This window comes from Pecten maximus, chromosome 16, assembly GCF_902652985.1.
Source record: "Pecten maximus chromosome 16, xPecMax1.1, whole genome shotgun sequence".
Lineage (NCBI taxonomy): Eukaryota > Metazoa > Mollusca > Bivalvia > Pectinida > Pectinidae > Pecten > Pecten maximus.
In genome coordinates, this window is record NC_047030.1 from 37020301 (window position 1) to 37044932 (window position 24632).

The 24632-nt window shown below is 39.2% G+C and overlaps 2 protein-coding genes and 1 long non-coding RNA gene across 6 annotated transcripts in view; 2 read left to right on the top strand and 1 right to left on the bottom strand.

Annotated features, from left to right (window-relative positions):
- Positions 1–3794, top strand: part of LOC117344901 — a 117981-nt gene extending 114187 nt beyond the window's left edge. For both annotated transcript variants that reach the window (XM_033907778.1, XM_033907779.1), the window contains exon 14: positions 61–3794. In XM_033907778.1, the coding sequence (XP_033763669.1) occupies positions 61–196 (136 nt within the window). In that variant the 3' untranslated portion in view covers positions 197–3794. The remainder of the gene's footprint in view (positions 1–60) is intronic.
- A 2172-nt stretch (positions 3795–5966) lies between these two features.
- Positions 5967–7199, bottom strand: LOC117345245. The gene is made up of 2 exons (XR_004536385.1): positions 7133–7199; positions 5967–7084 (listed from the first exon to the last, which is right to left on the bottom strand). It is a non-coding gene; the product is annotated as an uncharacterized LOC117345245 (long non-coding RNA).
- A 5517-nt stretch (positions 7200–12716) lies between these two features.
- LOC117345135 (lysophospholipid acyltransferase 5-like) overlaps positions 12717–24632 on the top strand; it is a 54567-nt gene continuing 42651 nt past the window's right edge. For all 3 annotated transcript variants that reach the window (XR_004536353.1, XR_004536352.1, XM_033908120.1), the window contains exon 1: positions 12717–12811. Coding sequence is in view for 1 of the 3 variants with exons in the window: in XM_033908120.1 (XP_033764011.1) it covers positions 12718–12811 (94 nt within the window). In the remaining 2 variants the exon portion in view is untranslated. The remainder of the gene's footprint in view (positions 12812–24632) is intronic.

The following is a 24632-nucleotide window of genomic DNA, read 5'->3' on the forward strand; positions in this document are numbered from 1 at the left end:
GATGATTTTGTAAGTAAAAAAAATTACTGCTTTAAGAATTCGACGTTTCATATGTTGTAGAATTTCGGTACGTGACAAGAAGAACCAGAGAGGAACTGGACATGAGCGTGATTCACTAGAGGAAGAGTATTTACAGCTGGACCACGAATGTAAACATGTCACAGCACAGATCGCTGTCCTGGAACAACAGGTGTAATGATGTGGCCTCGTGTGGCATCGCTGTCCTAGAACAATGTATGGCCTCTTGTGGCATCGTTGTCCTAGAACAACAGGTGTAATGATATGGCCTCTTGTGGCATCGTTTTCCTAGAACAATATGACCTCGTGTGGCATCGTTGTCCTAGAACAACAGGTGTAATGATGTGGCCTCGTGTGGCATCACAATGATATGGCCTCGTGTGGCATTATTGTCCTAGAACAATGATATGGCCACGTGTGGCATCGCTGTCCTACAACAACAGGTGTAATGATGTGGCCTCGTGTGGCATCACAATGATATGGCCTCGTGTGGCATTATTGTCCTAGAACAATGATATGGCCACGTGTGGCATCGCTGTCCTGTAACATTGATATGGCCACGTGTGGCATCGCTGTCCTAGACCAATGATATGGCCTCGTGTGGCATCACTGACGCTGTCCTAGAACAATGATATGATTACCTTGTTGTTCTCGCGGTCCATTTTATTCGCTGTAGAAAATACCAGACCATGGAATTAACTTGTATAGAAAATCAGTTTACTGATAATATTGAAACCAGGCCCCAGAAGATCTTATCAACAGGGAAACGAGTACTTGTCATTGTCTGGCAATATGATTTAGTGAAGACAGTTGATGAACATTTATTTATCCCAGAAACCCTGTTCATGTTTTATCAGATATTTTTTGAGGTTATCTGATAATTGTTTCAAGTTGTGATTCACAATATGTTTTACAAAGATGAACGGGTCTGAATGTTTTTAATATAAAAGTTATAGGTTTCTGGTTCATCACATCAATTGATCTTCTAGATTAGTAGATTCCTGTGGATCATGTGATACATTTTAACCAATCACAGTTACACATATTTATAATGAGATGTGGTAAGTTTGAATGTGATGCAAGTCAAATGCAATATTCCCAAAATTCTCTTAATATGTCAGTTTAACTAACCCAGAATTCTGTTGAATTCTCCAAAATATCCCAGAATTCTTTGCAATATGTTAGTCCAAGTGATTATCTCAAATTCCTGTACAATATGTAACTTCTAGTGTCCCAGAGTTCTGAATGGTACGTCAGTCTGATATCCCAGAATTCTGTGTGGTACGTCAGTCCGATATCCCAGAATTCTGTGTGGTACGTCAGTCCGATATCCCATAATTCTGTGTGGTATGTCAGTCTGATATCCCAGAATTCTGCCCATTACATCAGTGCTAAATTTTTACTTTAAACAGACAAGAGAGCTACACACATACATCAAGTGCTATACTATAGATGATTCTTTGACCTTTTGTAACGAGCAGTGCTAACGACATATTATATTTAGTGAATGAATATTTTTAGTTTGAAGGCTTTTGCTGGATACAGATGAATGTACATGTAGTACAGCCAGATTGGATTTTGAAAAAAATCAAAAGTCAACAAATGTTTGTCATAACTACTGAATTAGATTATCTCGTCAACAATTGTTTTTTTATGTCATGATTACTGAATTAGACTTTCTTGTCATCAATTGTTTATGTCATAATTACTGAATTAGACTTTCTCATCAACAACTGTTTGTTTATGTCATATAACTTTTGAATTAGATTTTCTTGTCAGCGATTGTTTGTTTATGTCATAACTTTTGAATTAGACTTTCTTGTCAACAATTATTTGTTTTTGTCATAATTACTGAATTAAACTTTCTTGTCAATAATTATCTAAACGTAAAGCAGTATGAAAAAACTGCTAGAAACTTTCCCTAATGATGGCACTGTGACAATTTCAAAGTCTTCATACGAGGGAAAAGAATGTTATAGATAAGTGGTGGTATTATTTGATACTAAATCTTATTCATGTTGTTATATATGTTGTATATGACTCGAAATCAAAACAAAAAAAATCAAAGAAAATTGTTGTCAAGTTTATATCAACAAAAGTACCACAAAATCAAATGGCCTTAAAATATTGGTTTAAGAGATTCTCAAACTTTATAATTTGTATGAATTAATAAAAAAAAGAGATTGAGAGAACACTATTGTTTGAAATATATATTTGTGTGGCAAAATCAAATCCTGTTGATTCAAAATTAAATGTTTTCGCAATAATTTTATATTTTTGTTTAAATCATTGTGTGTTTTTTGCCTGACTTTAAGAACTCTGAAGACAGAGAAGTGAAAAACTTCTGTGAAGGGGAGACAACTTCTGTTTGTCTCCTCCAGATATTTTACTGTTTTGTTGAACTAGACTTGTGTTTTGTTAGACTTTTTAAAGGTTGTGCTTTTTTATTGTAGTAGATAATGTTTATATTTTAATATGTTAGTGATGAAGTAGACTACACCAGGTGTAGATTTACATACTGCACAGCATTTATTATCTGGGAATTTATATTTTCTCGAGGAGATGGACGTCAGTGTATTATCTTGTACTCCCAGAGTGACTACCTTTGTGCGCCACATCTCCACATGTATTCCCTGATTAATCTGACCATACACTGTTTCCCACAGGTTGTCAGATTAGACAGGTCAATCTCACAAATATGTGGTGTCTCACAATATTGTGCTGTGTGTGCCATGTTTTGAAACTGTATCCCAATTCCAAATTATTTTGAGAGAAAAAAACAAATATTGTGAAAGTTTATGTTCCATACTCATGAGTTTGGACGCCATTGAAGAAGATAGAAATATACCTTCCAGAAATGTTTGCTGTGCAGTAATATATAAACTTGTCATCCCTACATGGGGCCGAGTCCATTCCAACAGTTAGGGGTGACAGGTGCTGTTAAGTTTGTATAAATACATCTAGTTGCATTCATTTTTTTATTTCATTCTTATTCCTATATATTTATTGGATGATTCCATTTTTGTATTTGTGTGTTGTCCTTCTTGACCCATCTCACCTGATAGTGGATAAGACTTGTCCAGGAAAATCAGGGGTGAAATCCAGACCCAGAAAAATCTGTAGTGTACGTTGGCTGGGCCCAGAGAAATCTGTAGTGTACCACTGGACCATTGGCCGGACCCAGACAAATCTGTAGTGTACCATTGGACCATTGGCCGGGCCCAGAGAAATCTGTAGTGTACCACTGGACCATTGGCCGGGCCCAGAGAAATCTGTAGTGTACCACTGGACCATTGGCTGGGCCCAGAGAAATCTGTAGTGTACCGTTGGACCATTGGCTGGGCCCAGAGAAATCTGTAGTGTTCTATTGGACCATTGGCCGGGCCCAGAGTTTTTTTGATAGGACATACATTACTTACCTTCAATATTCAGTAGGAAATACAATTATTTTGTGAGTGATTATGCAAAAAGATTTATTTAAAATATTCACAAACACTTGCCCAGATTTTTTTAGAGCAAATAGAATATTCTATGCTTTAAACTTATTGACAAACATTATCTTAGTGTTGAAGTTTCACCAAACTTATTTTGAGGAATGGTATGAGGGATATATAGAAAAAAATACATGATAACTTTCAATATAAATTTAGAAATTTGTAGAAATCTAGGACTTTGATATCATTGATGTTGGAGTTCTATTAGATATCTGTTTGGATTTTACCTCATATTTTGTATCTGGTTTTAGCAAACCATTAATGATACTCAAAAAAAAAAAACCGGATGAAAACCATTGCACACTTATCATTTCATTTTCTGATAGCATAAGTTATGATAACCAGTATATTTCAAACAATGATGACTGTACACAAATTGATATATACAGTAATTATTATTAAATTTTGTGGTGGTTGAATTTTAAAGGTCAAGGTCACAGGGTCATGAGATTTACATTACCAGTCAGGTTTTTTTTTTATCTTAATGAATCAGCACTCCAACTCTCTAGTTGGAGATATTGTGGGTAAGTCTACAATGTGTAAAAGGATTCATTTTGGGGATAATATGCACAATTCATTATATATTATTGCTTTTCCTGGTAAAACATTGTTTAGAGCATTTAAAATGTAACATTTTTCAGTTTGAGAATATTTTTTGTTTTAGTATTAGAAACATGGTTTGAGAATGATAGAATGTCTTAGTTTGAGGATTAAGGTGTTAGAAACACTGTTTATGATTGATATGTCTTAGTTGTGTCATATAAATAAACAAGGATTCGAAAACAAGTACTTGGTACTTGGTTAATTAGTCTTAATTTGAGGATATACCATGTAGCAGTGTTAGAAACACTTTAGGAATGGGGATATGTCTTAATTTAGAAATGAGGATATGTCTTAATTTGGGAATGAGAATATGTCTTAATTTGGGGATATACTATGTAGCAGTGTTAGAAACACTTTAGGAATGTTGATATGTCTTAATTTGGGAATGTTGATATGTCTTAATTTGGGAATGTTGATATGTCTTAATTTGGGAATGTTGATATGTCTTAATTTGGGAATGTTGATATGTCTTAATTTGGGAATGAGGATATGTCTTAATTTGGGAATGAGGATATGTCTTAATTTGGGAATGAGGATTTGTCTTAATTTGGGGATATACTATGTAGCAGTGTTTGAAACACTTTAGGAGTATTGATATGTCTTAATTTGGGAATATAGCATGTCACGGTGTTAGAAACACTGTTTAAGATTGATGTGACTTAATTTGAGGAACTCACCAGTGTTTGTCAGAGTCTCCTTTTAAAGGATTATATTGCTCTGCTATTATTGTGCTGTATAATACAGTTTGATGTATGTTGCTATATAAGTTTGACCCATTCTAGCCTAAAACTGTAACTTGAGTAAAAGCTGTTTAGGGTGGAGAGGGGGCTGTTTGAGGGGGAGTGTGGAGGGGTTAATTGTTCTCAGGGGTGGATAGAGGGGGAAGGGTAGCTTGTATGGGTTGATAGGGGGGGGGGGGGGGGGGGGGGGGGGGAGTAGTTATCATGGATTGATAGTGGGGCACTTGGAGGGAGTAGTTCTGATGGGTTGATAGAGGGGGGCTTGGAGGGGGTGGGTTAGTTCTCATGGAATGTTGGAGGGGGGATTGGAGGGGGGTAGTTCTGATGGGTTGGTAGAGGGGGTGTGCAGTGGGGGATGTTCTTAGGGGTATTTACTATGGACAGGGGTTACTGGGAGGGGGGGGGGGAGAGGTAGAAGTTACGAGATGGGGGAGTAGGGTTTGATGCTGTTTATTTCTATGTGGGTAAATATTTTCCAGATAGAGTAGTAAAAAAAATATATTCAACTCATATGTAAGTATCATACCACTCATTTTGTCAATGGAACAGGATGATGAGAGCCTTGGATTATGATGCTAGACACCCGAGTTTGATTTCCATCTGGGATTATGATGTCTGACACCCAAGTTTGATTTCTGTTAGGGATTGTGATGTCCGACACCCAAGTTTGATTTCTGTTAGGGATTGTGATGTCCGACACCCAAGTTTGATTTCTGTTAGGGATTGTGATGTCCGACACCCAAGTTTGATTTCTGTTAGGGATTATGATGTCCGACACCCAAGTTTGATTTCTGTTAGGGATTGTGATGTCCGACACCCCAAGTTTGATTTCTGTTAGGAGCTAGGCCAGATTACATGCTATGGATAATCTTCCCTGTTCTTTGATTATCTTAACTATCATTTTGGTTTTAACTTGTGTTATAAGTTAAAATCGATTTATCTGAAGTTTAGTGCATATTCTCAGTCAGACTCACCAGAATTGGGTTGACATTGAACTCCTTTTGTAAAGAAGGGGAGATAACTAAGAGAAAACCTGTTATTTTTTGTGTTTAACATTCCTACCTATTCCTGATTTCTCTAATGGCTGTCTGATATTTTTTTTGTCCGTCTGTCTTCTGTCCTTCTGTAAATTTTCAAAGTATTATCATCCTAGCTGGTAACTATGGCTACATCCAATCCAAGTCCCATACCTGTTGTTAGTTTCCATGGTTATGCTTGTTTCTACAAATCACTCAATCCTTTAAGTTTGGATTGTAGATGTTCCTCACCTCCTTGACACTCTAGTCTGGGCTTTTAACTGTGCAATTACAAAACCATTGTCTTATCCATTACACTTAAGTATTGTTGAACCTTGTCACAACCTGTCGCCATTGACAACCATGTTCATCTTCATATGTCTGTTTTATGATGCTATCAACAACCCCATCATTGGGCCAAACAGAGTTCTGTCATCACGGTCGTTAGTCTGTCATCATTGGGCCAAACAGAGTTCTGTTGTCACGGTCGTTAGTCTGTCATCATTGGGCCAAACAGAGTTCTGTCATCACGGTCGTTAGTCTGTCATCATTGGGCCAAACAGAGTTCTGTTGTCACGGTCGTTAGTCTGTCATCATTGGGCCAAACAGAGTTCTGTCATCACGGTCGTTAGTCTGTCATCAGTGGGCCTAACAGAGGTCTGTTGTCACGGTCGTTAGTCTGTCATCATTGGACCAAACAGAGTTCTGTCATCACAGTCGTTAGTCTGTCATCAGTGGGCCAAACAGAGTTCTGTTGTCACGATCGTTAGTCTGTCATCATTGGACCAAACAGAGTTCTGTCATCACAGTCGTTAGTCTGTCATCAGTGGGCCAAACAGAGTTCTGTTGTCACGGTCGTTAGTCTGTCATCATTGGACCAAACAGAGTTCTCTCATCACGGTCGTGTCTGTCATCATTGGGCCAAACAGAGTTCTGTCATCACGGTCGTTAGTCTGTCATCATTGGGCCAAACAGAGTTCTGTCATCACGGTCGTTAGTCTGTCATCATTGGGCCAAACAGAGTTCTGTCATCACGGTCGTTGATGACAGTCTGTCATCATTGGGCCAAACAGAGGTCTGTTATCACGGTCATTAGTCTGTCATCATTGGGCCAAACAGAGGTCTGTTATCACGGTCGTAAGTCTGTCATCAGTTGGTACCTTGGGTCCGTCTTTTGTCCGTCTTTTGTTATATTTATGAGTTACAACAGAGCCTCTGTATTCTGTCATTTCTACATCATCTTCCCTAGTTACAACAGAACCTCTGTATTCTGTCATTTCTACATCATCTTCCTTAGTTACAACAGAACCTCTGTATTCTGACAGTTTTACATCCATCTTCCCTAAGTTACAACGAAACCTCTGTATTCTGTCATTTCTACATATCTCCCTAGGTACAACAGAAACCTCTGTATCTGACAGTTTATATCTCTTACCTGTTTAACAAAACCTATGTATTCTGTAACAATTTCTACATCATCTCCCTAGTTACTAACAGAACCCTCTGTATTTCTGTCATTTCTACATCATCTTCCTAGTTACAACAGAACCTCTGTATTCTTGTCATTTCTACATCATCTTCCTTAGTTACAACAGAACCTCTGTATTCTGTACATTTCTACATCATCTTCCTAGTTAAACAGAACCTCTGTATTCTGCCAGTTTATATCATCTTACCTAGTTACAACAGAACCTCTGTATTCTGTCATTTCTACATCATCTTTCTTAGTTACAACAGAACCTCTGTATTCTGTCATTTCTACATCATCTTCCTTAGTTACAACAGAACCTCTGTATTCTGACAGTTTACATCATCTTCCCTAGTTACAACAGAACCTCTGTATTCTGTCATTTCTACATCATCTTCCCTAGTTACAACAGAACCTCTGTATTCTGTCATTTCTACATCATCTTTCTTAGTTACAACAGAACCTCTGTATTCTGTCATTTCTACATCATCTTCCTAGTTACAACAGAACCTCTGTATTCTGACAGTTTACATCATCTTCCCTAGTTACAACAGAACCTCTGTATTCTGTCATTTCTACATCATCTTCCTTAGTTACAACAGAACCTGTGTATTCTGTCATTTCTACATCATCTTCCCTAGTTACAACAAAACTTCTGTATTCTGTCATTTCTACATCATCTTCCTTAGTTACAACAGAACCTCTGTATTCTGTCATTTCTACATCATCTTCCCTAGTTACTAAAGAACCTCTGTATTCTGTCATTTCTACATCATCTTCCCTAGTTACAACAAAACCTCTGTATTCTGTCATTTCTACATCATCTTCCTAAGTTACAACAGAACCTCTGTATTCTGACAGTTTATATCATCTTACCTAGTTTAAACAGAACCTCTGTATTCTGTCATTTCTACATCATCTTCCTAAGTTACAACAGAACCTCTGTATTCTGTCATTTCTACATCATCTTCCTTAGTTACAACAAAACCTCTGTATTCTGTCATTTCTACATCATCTTCCTAAGTTACAACAGAACCTCTGTATTCTGACAGTTTACATCATCTTCCTTAGTTACAACAGAACCTCTGTATTCTGTCATTTCTACATCATCTTTCCTAGTTACTAAAGAACCTCTGTATTCTGTCATTTCTACATCATCTTCCCTAGTTACAACAAAACCTCTGTATTCTGTCATTTCTACATCATCTTCCTAAGTTACAACAGAATCTCTGTATTCTGACAGTTTATATCATCTTACCTAGTTTAAACAGAACCTCTGTATTCTGTCATTTCTACATCATCTTCCTAAGTTACAACAGAACCTCTGTATTCTGTCATTTCTACATCATCTTCCTTAGTTACAACAAAACCTCTGTATTCTGTCATTTCTACATCATCTTCCTAAGTTACAACAGAACCTCTGTATTCTGACAGTTTATATCATCTTACCTAGTTTAAACAGAACCTCTGTATTTGCTGTCATTTCTACATCATCTTCCTAAGTTACAACAGAACCTCTGTATTCTGTCATTTCTACATCATCTTCCCTAGTTACTAAAGAACCTCTGTATTCTGTCATTTCTACATCATCTTCCTTAGTTACAACAGAACCTCTGTATTCTGACAGTTTACATCATCTTCCCTAGTTACAACAGAACCTCTGTATTCTGACAGTTTATATCATCTTACCTAGTTTAAACAAAACCTCTGTATTCTGACATTTACATCATCTTTCCGAGTTACAACAGAACCTATGTATTCTGACATTCTGCTCACAAACAAGCACAGTTTGGAAAATTGTTGAGTATCAAACAGAGTTTCCTAGAAATATTTCTAGATTATCAAATAAAAATATCACATTTAGTAGTTTCTTATTTTATCATTATTATTCCTGGTCGGTTGTAAGGTAGTCCTTTGCTTCTCACCATCATGGTTGACAGTTCAAATGAATCTGAATGTAATTCTAGCATTTGATTGGTTACATTTTTCAGAAATATATGTATCAGCCAATCACGCAAATGTTCTATATTTACACAAACATGTGCACAGTTTTGCTGATGTGCTGAATATAGTAATGTGATCACTATCAATTCCTTTCATTCAAATATTTTTTATTAGTTATCCTAACCCACAGTATATCATTTGGGCGATGATATCAACTCTACATAAACATTGTATTGTTTTGTTTTCACATATTTCCAATAAATTTTGTAACCATGGCTACAATGTGTATATTAGCTGTTAAGGTCACAGGTTAGTGTGTTTATGCCATTCTGTTTTGCTTACATGAGTTGTGTTATTAAGGTTATAATCTCACGTCATGCCATTCTCTGTTAGAATGGAATGGACTATATATCCAACATGCGGACCATTCCATTTGTGATATTAGGGAGATGTAGCTCTATGTACACATACTTGATGATATTATGAGGAAATGTTTCCCACATCTTCTTCATTACTGCATAGAAATTAAATATTTTATGATATTATTGTTTGTCTGTGTTATCTATCATATTTAAACTGAAGCAATGCATCATAGGAAAATGGTAAACATGCAAGCATCACGTGAAATAGTGAACAGGTGCACCATGGGAAATTGTAAACATGAAAGCATCACGTGGTAGTCAGGGGCGTAGCTAGACCAATGAGACTGTGTAAGCCCAGACGAGGGGTTTGGGAGCGAAAAATTGCTTTAAGGATAAAGTAATTTACTAAAGGTATGCAATTATTTTCAGAGACAGTTATTGTATTACCTTTTATTCTTAAGAAGACTGATCTAGACTTTAGACAATCAATTCTTTTTGATAATTCGATGTCAATGTAATTTGCGTGTAACAGTGGTTTTGAGACTCGGAGTTGATGTGGCGTTTGAAAAAGCTGTCCGAAGTTTGCCCAATCGGTAGACGGCGACTTAAGAATAAAAGTTTTTTCAAATTTGGATTGCTGTGACGAAAACTTGAACAATACACACAGTACATGTATGGGTTTTTTTTGTCTTCATTTTGAATAAATACACTTGCTAACTTTATAAAATCGGAAACATAGAATTGATTGGCTAGTCATAGACAAAGTATAATTAATGTGTTTGATATTCCAGAATTACTAGGCTTACATCAATTAAGGTACATTGTACATGGTAGCTATAGACTAGTTACTAGTTTGGTTATTTGATACAAGAATTAGATGTTATGATCATTATACTCATATTTAATTCGATGGTTACTTGAAATATTGGCCCAACACGCACGGTAGGAATTTTTATGTGTAAGCCCGAGCTTTTTTTTCTTATGGACGCTATGCCCCTGGTAGTGAACAGATGCATCACAGGAAATGGTAAACATGCAAGCATTACGTGGTAGTGACCAGATGCATCATGGGAAATGGTAAACATGCAAGCATTACGTGGTAGTGAACAGATGCTCAATGGGAAATGGTAAACATGCAAGCATCACGTGAAATAGTGAACAGGTGCATCATGGGAAATGGTAAACATGCAAGCATCATGTGAAATAGTGAACAGGTGCATCATGGGAAATGGTAAACATGCAAGCATCACGTGAAATAGTGAACAGGTGCATCATTGGAAATGGTAAACATGCAAGCATCACGGGAAATAGTGAACAGGTGCATCATGGGAAATGGTAAACATGCAAGCATCATGGGAAATAGTAAACATGGAAGCATCATGGGAAATGGTAAACATGCAAGCATCACATGAAATAGTGAACAGATGACTAATGGGAAATGGTAAACATGCAAGCATCATGTGAAATAGTAAACAGGTGCATCATGGGAAATGGTAAACACAAACATAATGGGAAAATGGAAAACACACAATCATCATGGAAATTCGTGAACAATTAATGCATCATGGGAAATGGTAAACACACAAACGTCATGGAAAATGTTACAAACTTCATGGGAAATGGTAATCACACAAGCATCACAGAAAAATGGAAAACACACATGCATCATGGGGAAAATAGTAAAAACAAGCATCATGTGAAAATGATAAACACGCAAGCATCATGGAAATTTGTGAACAGATGCATCATGGGAAATATTAAACACATAAATGTCATGGAAAATGTTACAAGCTTCATCGAAAATAGTAAACACACAAGCATCAGAGGAAATGGTAAACACAATGGAAAATGTTAAAAGCATCATGGGAAAATGATAAACACAAGCATCATCGGAAATGGTAAACATTGCAAGCATCATGGGAAATGGTGAAAAGATGCATCATGGGAAATATTAAACACAAACGTCATGGAAAATGTTACAAGCTTCATCGAAAATGGTAAACACACAGGAATCACAGGAAAATGTAATACACACAGGCATCATGGGAAATGGTAAACACGCAAGCATCATGGGAAATGGTAAACACGCAAGCATCATGGAAAATGGTAAACACGCAAGCATCATGGAAAATGGTAAGCAAACGAGCATTTTGGGAAGGAAAGATAATATAAATGTTTATACAATTATCAACATTATGTTATTACGACGACTTTGACTGAATCGGGACAAAAGTGCAGTCCATCCAAAGACAATACAAAGACCCAGTTATTAGAAGGAATGTTGACTAAATGTGCATATTCAACTTCCAAACATAAAAAGAAAGCAAAATATTATGAAAATATTTCCGACTGACTGATACGGTTCCGTATTTAACGGCCATACAGATCCACTACAGGCTATATTATCCAGACGTCCAGCTTTGTTTCCAAACGGCAACAATAATTTTCTATGAAAGGTGTTTCCGAATGGGAAACTGTGTGTGAATTAAGATATGTTTGACTGTAACATACGTTATAAAACAGAAAGTTTGACGCTATACCTCCTTTAAAAATACTTTTAAACAAACTGAGGTGGTTCCATACATTTTGAAGGTTTCAATTATTTTAAAGGCTGGTCTCTACAGGGACCTACTATAACCTATCTTTTTAAATCTCTGTATCATAGCAGTTGTCCGAGGCGTGAGATTGGTACCTGAGGTTCGAGTTAAAGTACCGAAGACATTCTAAAATATAAAATCTAGAAGTGAAAATGGGGATGTACATGTATATCCATGTATGTCCCTGGTGAAACTAACTTCATAAATTTTGGAAAAAGGATTCTGCTAGTTCAAAGTAACATAAAGAAATAATGTTAAGTGTTTGATAAGAAAGGGGTAGTTTTTGTTTGTGTCAATATGTTTAAAATATCATAATGTATCGTATAGACCCAATCCCTTCTGTAAAAAAGTGTACATCTGCTCCTGACAGTGAAAATATGGGAAACAGACACGTGTTAGAAATCATATTTCCCGCGCAATTTTACTGCAGGAACGAGAACTCTCCTGCGTCTCGTGGTAAATTAAGATCGAAAATATGGCGTCAAAGACGGAAGGGTTGATGCAGACGCTTGCTGCCACACTAGGGTCTACTGAGAGTCCTCTGCGTTTTATACTCTCGCAATTGCTCGGTGAGTGAACATTTTCATGTCGTTATGAGTAAAATATTAGCAAAAATGGTTGACGTGGCATGTGAAATCTCCAGAACGATGCTTTAGGACCATGTCTTACAGTAGGTCTACTGCAACGTTTCATAATGCAGCAACTTTTTTAAAAAACAGGTTAACACGTTGTCAAAATAGTATTTCAGGTAGATTTGTATATGCCACATCAAATGATGTATGGTTGAGTATCAGGATGCTGAAATATCAATTCTCGTTATGAAAAGCTACTGTAGAATGGCCACCAAACGATACGTGTAGTCACGGTCCATTGACTTCGGACATGATACACATGATGTGCACTGTTTACAATGTATTGACCTCGTGTACTGACCGGCCCGTGACACGTCTGATGGTCTATTGGTATTTATCTTTGAACATGGCATGTTAAGATTGATCGATGCATTTAAAATTCAGATGTTACTGTTGAAATCAACAGGTGTTGGCCTTTAAACAGATCCACCCCTTTTTGTTTCCTAATTTTTCTAGGTTAAAGTGTCAGATGAAGTGTATTTTTATCACCAGATATCCTAGTTTTAAGAACATGTCATTCTAATCATCTACCTTTTAGTATACACATTGTCCAAGTTTAGAAATGAGAAATATATTTCTTAGAATGTACGTGACACAGCAATCTACTATGTATAAATAGCTAGTAGGCCTACACACACTGATAAAGTATACATTTAGTGTTAGACTTGCTCAAGTCAGATTTAACCTATTTAAAAAGAAATACAGAATGTAGGTCATGAAGCAGTGTTGAGCAGTGTCTTTTTCATATTTAATTTATAATTAAACCAAATTAATATATTTTAAAATTTAATGAAGTGACATGCTGGAAATGTCTGATCTGGTACATGGCCCTGCTATACATTAACTTAATAATGAGACTAATATTGGTCCAATTTTCATAATGTAGCATATACGTATTCCGTGAATCCGCGATCCGATCCGTAAACCAATCCGTGATCCGTTTCGGTGTATTTATGATCACCTGATGTACCTTCGTTTTTACCTTTGTATACGTGTGTGTGACGTGGTGTATTGTGTTTGTCCATCATGTGTTGACTGTACTTGACTAATCATGACTGACCACGGACAGCTCGTGGGACTCGCTTTGTTTTCCTGCGCTCTTTCCTTCTTTCTTTCCTTTCTGCTCTCTCCCGGCACTTCCCAGCTGGCCGTGGAGCGAACCACATCTGACGGGTCCATGATACATAATTACTATATATTTTATACTGGGTCCCCCAGCACCACATGCAGGGGGATTTATTCTACCCCAGAAACTCCGCAATACCAAATAAAGTATTGAAACTCTGACAATGTGTTGGGTCTTGGCAATTTGGATGACGGAAGGAACCCGATAAAACCCTCATACCTTCACATTGGCGCCCATGTTTGCTTCTGTCATCGAACGCACCCGTTGTGATATTCACCCGGAAAGTCTCGGGAATCTTCCTAATGTATGATGGTACAGACGGGATTGTGTGTACGTAAACAAGAAACATGTGTGATTTATATCTTTTCATGGACCGGATTATTCCCAGGACTGTGCCCCCAGGACTGGCATGGATTCTCGTAATGGTGAGCGATACTAGTACTAGAGACATTGACAATTTATTTGCGTGTTGCCGTTCCCAGGCGAAGATCTATGTGCTGTGATAATTGACATTTTATATTTGTTTATTGTGTGGAATTGATATAACTTTACTACCTTAGTCTACCTTGTGATTGGTTATACCATTTTTGCTGAATTTTTAGGTTTTTGTTTGCATGATTGACCTTGACCTTGCTCGTTTTTTTCGATTTCCGGTTTTGTACTTCCGGGAAATATTTCAATTTTCTTGATTGATCAATTTTTTTTTGCGTAAACGTTGTTGTATTTTGATATTTTCAACCCTAGGATTATTTTTTTTATTATTTATTAGTGGTAAATATGTTTGTCTAGGCCCGATTAAGTTGTGGTACTATTTACATGGTATTTTTGTTTATTTATTTATTTATTATTATTATTTTTTTTTTTTTTTGCTGTTTCGCTGTAATTCTTATTAGGTTTTGGGCAGGGAATATTACTTAGTTGTTTTTCCCCACACAAAGGCCACCTTGTTTCTTTTTCATTGCTCATCTGTTTTCTCTAGTAGTAATCATCAGTACCTATCATTTCAATTCTATTTTCTTAGACATTGATATACTGACATTTGACTTGTGACTTTATTACTTTATTATTTGTTTGGATTGACTAAATGTTCTTGTGTGATTTGTGTTCACCGTTTTTTACTTGATTCGTGATTGATTATAGTTTGCACAAATTGATTCGTGTGCGTTTATCAACATATATTGGCCAATCTCGCGTTATTTTGGGTTGCTGAGACTACACTTACCGCTACTCCGTTCATAAGAATATGATATAACAAATTGTGTTGTCTTGTTTCTTAAAACTTGTACTTATTTATAATCTTCAACCTAGCATATTTCAGGGTTTTTGTTTTTGTTTTTTTTCATATTTCAGGATTGTACAGTGTCATTATAGAGGTACGGTACAATACATGGTGGTGGTAAGTAACCTGTGTGTACTCTTTGTTTATTTTTATTACTTCACCTTGAACATTATGGAACTCAGCCCCGAGGAAACTGCAGAGGCTACTGCTTTGTTTAGGGCATTTCAGAACCTAGGTGCTAGGCCTAGTGATCCAGACTCTATTAGGGATTGGATACTTGAGTACGCCTCCCAGCAGAAGGAACCGGAGACAGAGGAAAAGGTTGACACTAAGGCCTTAGATATGGCGGTGATGGCCGCATCATTATCCTCGTCGTCCAGGCCTAGGCTCTCTACATTTTCTGGCGACCCACCACTGTCCAAAAGTGATGTTACCTATGAACAGTGGAGATACGAAGTTAAATGCCACATGACAGAGTCACGTCATTCCATGCAGAGCATTTGTGAAGCAATGCGGATTTCCCTTAAAGGTGAGCCTAAAAATATTTTGATGAGACTGAAGCCAGATGCCAGTTTGTATACTATTCTGGAGAAGATGGAGTCAGTGTATGACAGGAATGAGACGACGGAGACGCTACTCGGAACCTTTTACAGCTCTAAGCAGAAGGAAGGCGAGTCTGTCAGCGCTTGGGGACTCCGGTTGGAAGACATGTTATGCAAGGCTGCAGAGAAAACTGGGTATACAGACGCGAAGATAAACTCTATGCTCCGTTCTGTATTTTACGAGGGATTATTACCTTCCCTGAAGGATGTCAGTGGTCATAAGTTTGATTCAATTTCCGATTTTGATCAACTCCGACAAGCCATTAGACGGATTGAATTCAGTAGAGGTTTTGAAGGTAAGGAACAGGTTGACAAGCCGAAAGACCCTAAGCAGGCCCAGGTTAGGATGATGTCAGGGAACTCTGATATTGAAGAGTTGAAGGAGATGGTAGCACAACTCACCACAAGGTTTGAGAAGTCGGAGCAGGATCGTAAGGGTAAAAATGGAAATGGTAAACATGGACGTGGACGAGGACGAGGGAGGGGCAATGGCAAGACTCACTTCTACGGTAATGGACCACCTAACGGAAATGGGAGACCAGCTCATAGTGATGGACAGCAACGACCATTTGTACCTGAACCACCTGTCCAGTATCAGGAATACCAACAGCGGGATGAGCCCCAGTGTTTTAGATGTGGGCAGTATGGCCATCTACAGCTTGGATGTCGTGTTCGTGTGGACCATCAGCGTGGACATTTAAACTAGACAGGACCTGTAGGAGGAGGTTGTCTGCAGGTCTGGATATACAACCTCAAAATATGGAATCGAGGGGGATTCCAGATGAGGGACCACCTGGTCTTACAGGGAGGTGCAACATAGCAGATCTTTTTATTGAAGGAAAACCTGCCAAGGCACTTTTGGACACAGGGGCTACGGTATCGAGTGTCGCTGAGGAATTCTACAAAACCCATCTTGGTCATCTACCTCTTCATGAACTGAAGGATGACGCACTCAGGATTGAGGTGGCTGGGGGAGAACTTTTACCATATCTAGGCTATATAGAGGTAGACATCCAGGTCGATCGGTTGAAGAGAGAGGATGGAACCAAATGCTTGCTGTTGGTTATACCTGATTACGACTTCAATCGTAAAGTACCTGTATTACTTGGAACCAACATACTCACGCATTTTATGGAGCGGTGTGAAGAATGGTTCGGACCAAAGTATCTGCAGGAGGCACCTCTCACCACGCCTTGGTACCTGTCATTTAGATGCATATCATTGCAGGAGAAGCAACTTAGGCATAACAGCTACTGCTTAGCTGTTTTGAAAAGCTCGGAGAGGGGGAACGTAGTGATACCACCAAACCGACAGGTTGATATTAGCTGCCGTGTTGATAAGGAGATGCCTTATCCAGAGGTGTGTGCAGTGATACACGCCGCACCGAACTCAGTCCTTACAGATGATTTGGATATCTCTCCAGGAGTATTCACATACAAGTACAGGAGAAATGGAGTCGTTAACGTCAACATATCCAATATCACGACCCGGACAGTTGTTGTGCCACCACGCGCATTAGTTTGCCAGCTGCAACCCGTTACCGTGTGCAGTTTGTTGACCCCAAAGGACGCGGATAGAGAAGGGAGCCAAACACCAGATGTACTGGAGCAAGTTACTTTCTCTCCGATCCTGGATGACGCTTACCTACGCCAAGGCAAGGAGGTAATCGGGGAATACCTAGATGTTTTCTCTCAAGGAGAATTGGACTTGGGGCACACCAAGGCGTTTAAACACCGTATAGAGTTAGACGATGACCGCCCTTTCAAACAGCGCCATCGAAGGATACCACCTGGGATGGTACAGGAGGTTAGGGACCACCTCCAACAGCTTTTAGCTTGCGGGGTTGTCAGAAAGTCGTACTCCCCTTGGGCGTCCGGAGTGGTGTTGGCACGCAAGAAGGATGGGAAGCTGCGGATGTGCATTGATTACCGGCAATTGAACAATAGGACTATTAAGGACTCGTACGCCCTACCAAGGATTGAGGAAATCCTGGACTCCTTGTCCGGTGCCAAGTACTTCTCCGTGCTAGATATGAAGAGCGGGTACCATCAAGTTGAAGTCGAGGAAGAACACAAAGAGAGAACCGCCTTTACCGTTGGACCCCTAGGGTTCTACGAGTACAATAGGTTGCCGTTTGGATTAGCCAACGCACCCGCAACGTACCAACGGTTGATGGAACAGTGTCTGGGGGAACTTCATATGGTTGACTGCTTCATATATTTAGATGACGTAATAATTTTCGCAAAGACTTTTGAAGAACACTTGGAGAAGCTGACCAGAGTGTTGGATAGGCTACGTCTTCACGGGATTAAGCTATCACCGAAGAAATGCAACTTCTTTCAGCAGCGGGTGAAATATCTCGGTTTTATTGTGAGCGAGAAGGGGATAGAGGCTGACCCTGAGAAAATTTCTAAGGTGATATCGTGGAAAACACCAACCTGCCCGGAGGATGTACGCCGCTTTTTAGGGTTCGCAGGGTATTATCGAAAATTCATCAAGGATTTCGCGAAGATCGCCAGACCTCTTACTGACCTTATGCCCGCCCCAAAGAAAGCTAAAAAGGGGGCCGATAAGAAGACTTGGGACTGGGGAGGAAACAGGAGATTGCTTTTACCCTGCTTAAAGACGCCCTTTCTTCACCACCAGTACTGGCTTATCCTGATTATAGGAAACCTTTTGAGCTTCATACCGACGCAAGTCAACAGGGGCTTGGTGCCGTTTTGTATCAACAGCATGAAGATGGACACAAGGTCCTTGCCTATGCCAGCAGGGGTTTGTCTCACTCAGAGAGGAATTACCCAGCCCATAAACTGGAGTTCCTGGTGCTGAAGTGGGCGGTAACGGAGAAATTTCGGGATTACTTGTATCAACATAAGTTCACGGTACTTACGGACAACAATCCCTTGACCTATGTGCTAACCAGTGCTAAATTGGATGCCACCGGACATAGGTGGTTGGCAGCCCTGTCGGCGTACGATTTCACTATCAGGTACAGGCCTGGGAAGTCCAACATCGATGCCGATATCCTGTCAAGGCTACCCACAAAGGAGGAGTTTGAGCGGTTATCTGTACCGAGGGAGTCCGTTATAGCTGTATGCCAGATGACGCAGGCACAGCCCCACGCCAACAGTTTGCAGCTGAACGCTACTCCGGCGCCTGTCACGCCCGATCTGGATGACATAATTCAACAAGATCTGAAGACTGCCCAGGAAAGGGATCCAGTATTGGGACCATGTCTGGAGGCCATATCCAGTGGCCGTAAGCCCACGAAGGAGACCATGCCTTTTGCAGCTTGGGACCCGCAACTATACCGTCAGTATAGTTCGTTGAAAGTCGAGCAGGGAATCTTGTACAGAGAGGTTAAAAGTGACGAGGGACAGAAGAAACAACTGGTTCTACCACGTGAGTTAGTCAACTTCGTCCTCCACAGCTTGCACAACCAGATGGGACATCTTGGGATTAGCCGTACCACCTCGCTATGCAGAGATAGATTCTACTGGCCGTCCATGAGGGCGGATATCGAGCAATGGGTCGCCGGTTGTCCAAGATGTCTTCGAAGGAAAACTCCTACCAACGAGCGAGCCCCTATGGTATCCATATCAACTACCCAACCTTTGGAACTAGTCAGTATGGATTTCCTGACATTGGAACCATCAAAAGGGAATTACCAGCACATCTTAGTGATGCCAGACCACTTCACCAGGTATGCTGTAGCGGTGCCGACTAAGAATCAAACATCCAAAACCACAGCCGATGCCTTCTTCAATCACTTTATTGTCCATTATGGGATGCCGCAAAGGATACACTCCGATCAGGGTGCTAACTTCCAAAGTAACCTCATGAAGGACTTGTACAAGCTTGCTGGGATCGACCAATCGAGGACCACCCCGTATCACCCTCAAGGGAATGGCCAATGCGAGCGATTTAATAGAACTCTGTTGAGCATGCTCGGTACCCTGGAGAAGGATCAGAAGAAAGACTGGAAGGCGTACGTCGCATCACTAGTGCATGCCTACAATGCCACCAGGAACGACGTTACAGGGTTTTCACCCTTCTACCTGATGTTCGGGAGGGAGCCCCGCCTACCCATAGATCTGGCCTTTAACATCGGGAGGGATATCGGAGAATCGGTCTCCTCCACCAAGTATGTTGAAGATCTGAGGAAGAGGCTCCATTCATCGTACGATATAGCCATATCCAACATCACTCCAGCGCAACAACGTCAGAAGGGTGGTTATGACCGCCGGGTGCGTGGAGCGTGTCTCAGCATTGGCGATCGCGTCCTCGTGAAAATTGTAGCTTTTGAGGGCAAGCACAAGCTAGCCGATAAATGGGAGGAGGAGGTGTATACTGTGCTCGAACAGCCGAATGCGGATATGCCAGTCTATGTGGTGAGGAAGGAGAATGGGGAAGGCAGGAAAAGGACACTTCACCGGAACCTCCTTTTACCCGTGGGATTCCTTGACAGCTCTTCTAACCCCGACAACGTGACACAACTGAAACCGAAGCCAAGACCGGTACCCAAACCCCGTCTCAGGCGCCAGCTTCCACCGCCACAGAGCCCATCTGTGGATGACCGGACCGAGAGCGAGGCCAGTGATAGCGACGGAGAAGGTGGTTACTGGGTGACGGTACCTCCAATGATACAGGATCCACCCGACACTCCTGAGAGTGTTGATGAAGGGGATGCTGAGGATACCGACCGCGAGTCGACAACGGTCGGAACCACTGTAGGATCTGAAGCCGACGAAATTGGAGTCGAGGCTGAAGAATCTGAAGCCAGTGGAGGGGAGGTGGACGACCATCGGATCGCAGTTCAAGATGACCAGTCAGCAGACGAGCCCTCTGTTAGAAGGTCAAATCGAGAGCGACGTAAACCAGAGCGGTTCCGGGATTTCGTTATGGCAACGGAGGGAAATTGGAAACTAAAGGCTGACTACCTAAGATCCCTCGCCCCAGAGGGGTTGTTTGTCCCTGGTGCGGAAACGCTCCTGGCTGCCGTTATCAAATTAGTAGTAGAGTAATTTTCTTATATGTACCCAATAGGTTTGTTAAGTTAGTTTTTTGGGTTCAATCTTCATTTTTAGGTTTACATTTAGCCTGTTATACTTAACATGTTGAGGGCAACATATCTCTCAACAGGGGGGTGTGTGTAGCATATACGTATTCCGTGAATCCGCGATCCGATCCGTAAACCAATCCGTGATCCGTTTCGGTGTATTTATGATCACCTGATGTACCTTCGTTTTTACCTTTGTATACGTGTGTGTGACGTGGTGTATTGTGTTTGTCCATCATGTGTTGACTGTACTTGACTAATCATGACTGACCACGGACAGCTCGTGGGACTCGCTTTGTTTTCCCGCGCTCTTTCCTTCTTTCTTTCCTTTCTGCTCTCTCCCGGCACTTCCCAGCTGGCCGTGGAGCGAACCACATCTGACGGGTCCATGATACATAATTACTATATATTTTATACTGGGTCCCCCAGCACCACATGCAGGGGGATTTATTCTACCCCAGAAACTCCGCAATACCAAATAAAGTATTGAAACTCTGACAATGTGTTGGGTCTTGGCAATTTGGATGACGGAAGGAACCCGATAAAACCCTCATACCTTCACAATAATAATAATGAATGCTTTTTGATTATAGTTTGTATTCAATTACATGTATAAATGTATTAAAAACAAACTGCAATAACACGTAAATGATTTAAATGTTTCTAGTCTGAATTCAAAATTTCCCCCAAATTAACCAGTTTCGAGGATCTTGACATGAGTTCACTCATTAATATACCATGAGCCTTTAGACAAGTGTCATATCGAATTATTGAACGAGTTTAAGTAGATTTTATATAACACATCCACGAGTGTGAGATTCTGTTTATCACATAATATCTCTTCATGAAAAAATAGGCCAAAAACTTTTTGTTTTGTTTCTATATACGACAGGTGAAATCCGGTTCGGATTGGACGTTTCCGTCTACCCTGCAGATAATCATGTGATGTCACATATTTATTATGGCATCACAATAGATTACACATGTGTCTACTCTTACAATATTTATGACATGGTAGAACGGGCCAGTGATATGATAAATGAAGATTATACATAAATAAATAAATAAATAAGAAAAGATTCCGGTTTGTCATTGGTCAACTCTAACAGTTATAATTACTGCTAACAAATTTTCCTTTTGGCATTGTTTAATTCATTTGATTTTCAATTGTATTCTATTATCAATCCATCAATACTTGAAAACATAATATGAAAACAAAGATAAGAATCAACTGGTTAGCCCTGATAATTTACGTATTTACTAGTCATTACTGATATTGAGGACCAAATCATTCGGAACTTCTGGAAGAATACACTATTGCTTAATTCTACAATAAATCCAGATGAGTTCAGGATGGGAACAACAACAAAAAACAAAACACACGATCTCCTTCCGCGAAGTATTTGTTTGTTATTTTGTGATATGATTTAAAATTTTATATGGTCGAAAATGCCTGGTTAAGATAAATAGATTATAGAAAAAATGTTAAATCATAAAAAACAATTGCCTGCTTTATCATTAAATATTCCGAATTATTTTATTATATTATATTGATAAAAATGACTCTCTGTCAAATACTGTTTTTAGACATACATCTTTCAAGTATAATCTCTGGTTCTTAAAAAATTCTCGATTTGATATTTAAAATAAAAGAAGAATACTTCTGATTGGTTTCTGGCATCATTTCTAAGCAATACAAAAATGATCATGTTGGTTGAGCTGGCCAAAGTGATTATGAAGTGAAGTGTTTCCGCACCGTAGATTCCGATAGCAATAAACAGGTTGCTTGGTTTAGAGCAGTCGATAGTGAAATGTTTGTAAAATGTAACACAAGTATGTGATTCAACAAATCACTGAAATGGATAAGGTACATGTAGGCCCATTCATCGATCAAGCAATAAATTTGCGAGACAAGTTTCTTCTAATTATAATGAAAGATATCAATTAAAGATGAAGTACCTAATCATCATCTGAATTAATTAATTTATGGAGAGAAAAATGCAGTAATTGAATGACCGACCTTGAAAACATAGGAAAAAATATGTGGGACAGTAATATAAGGGAATCTTACAGAGAATTGCGACATTGTTTATCAGGAAACGGGTAGGGGTGAAAAGCTTTACAGCTGTGTAACTAGTGTTGGGAATCGGATGTGATTTCATAATCGATTAATCGGCATAATCGGATAGCCCCTTCCTATCGATTATAATCGGATAGTATGAAAATCAGAGTTATTTATTAAATGTATTATGAATAATTGAAAAAATGTATTGTGAATTCATGATTAAAAGTTTAAAACAATATTAACAAGTTTCCAATGAACATACCAGATTAATAGAAATAAAAGAAGTCATACGAGACGTTGTTGTTATTATTTCCCATCCACAATCTGTATAATACTCATATTAATTGGTACAGAAATCCAGTATTTGAAACATGTCAACGTAATCCAAAACTAAAGCCATTGTTCAAAGTTGTAACGTAACAGACCAGTCAGTATGTAACTTTTGGTTTCGTTTACTTTAGCATGAATATCACCGGCAAACGTTGAAATTCAAATTGAAACTGAAACAAGTCACTTGATACGCCATCATACGATAGAAAAAAAATATGTCAACTTATCTTTATTAGCATATGACTACCAGCGAAGGCGACAAACTGCCGCCTTCATATCGAGGTTTTCTTTATTTGGAGGCCCTTTTTTACTTTTCCAAATCCAAAATATTTCCATACTAAAGGTACTCGCGCCTGGGTGGTTGAATAATTCCGCCTCATGTGTCACCGTCTCAAGTGCCTCCATTTTGTTCAAGCGTATGAGTTAAACAGACGCTTTATGACTGTATAAAATTGAATGCGTGAAGCGTTTTCGTGACCGGAACAGTGACTAACACAGAAACCAACACAGGGCACTTATTCCGGAAACGCCACACTTTTTACCGGAGATATTTTCAATGGAAATTTCACTAATCGATTATGAATTTAACAATCGATTGTCGCTGTATTTTGGTAATTTCGATTAATTTTCGATTATAATCGATAATCGGCCCACCACTATGTGCAACTGAACCGCAATATTTTTCTTTGGGTTCTTCTGTACACGGTATAGTTACAGCAAATTGCGCTACATGCACCATGAGCAGTAAATTTTTATATGGGTGTCTATTTCACTATGCGCTGGCGGAAAGTATAGACCAACGTTATATATAAAAGCTGGTTTCTGATTGGTCAAGCGAATTTGATGAGTCCCATTCGGAAGAGGTCTTACATTAAAGCGTTGACTGGAAAATGGCGCTTGTGCTGAGAGATTCCCCGGCTTCCTATCGATCTTCCATATATAGAAGTATTTTAGTTTCCGATAAAGGATGCGGCGACAGCTACTTGTCCAATTTGTTTTACAGATATTTCACATCAGCTATTTATCTATTTGTATTTTGGTTTATATATATATCTTAAAATAAACCGAACCGAAAAAAACAGAACTGTCAACACTTTACTGCAAGACGTACCGAACCGTGCTGAAAGTGTACCGTTTCACCTCTAGAAATGTGATGGGCATTTTAAACCCCTCCGATCTAATAATTAGACATAATCATATATATAGTATGCCAATTCAGTGAGCTTTGAAAACGTAATTCTGCATCCTTCATTAGAGCATCACCCTTAAGTCTTTTCAAAGTCAAATTCCTGAAAAT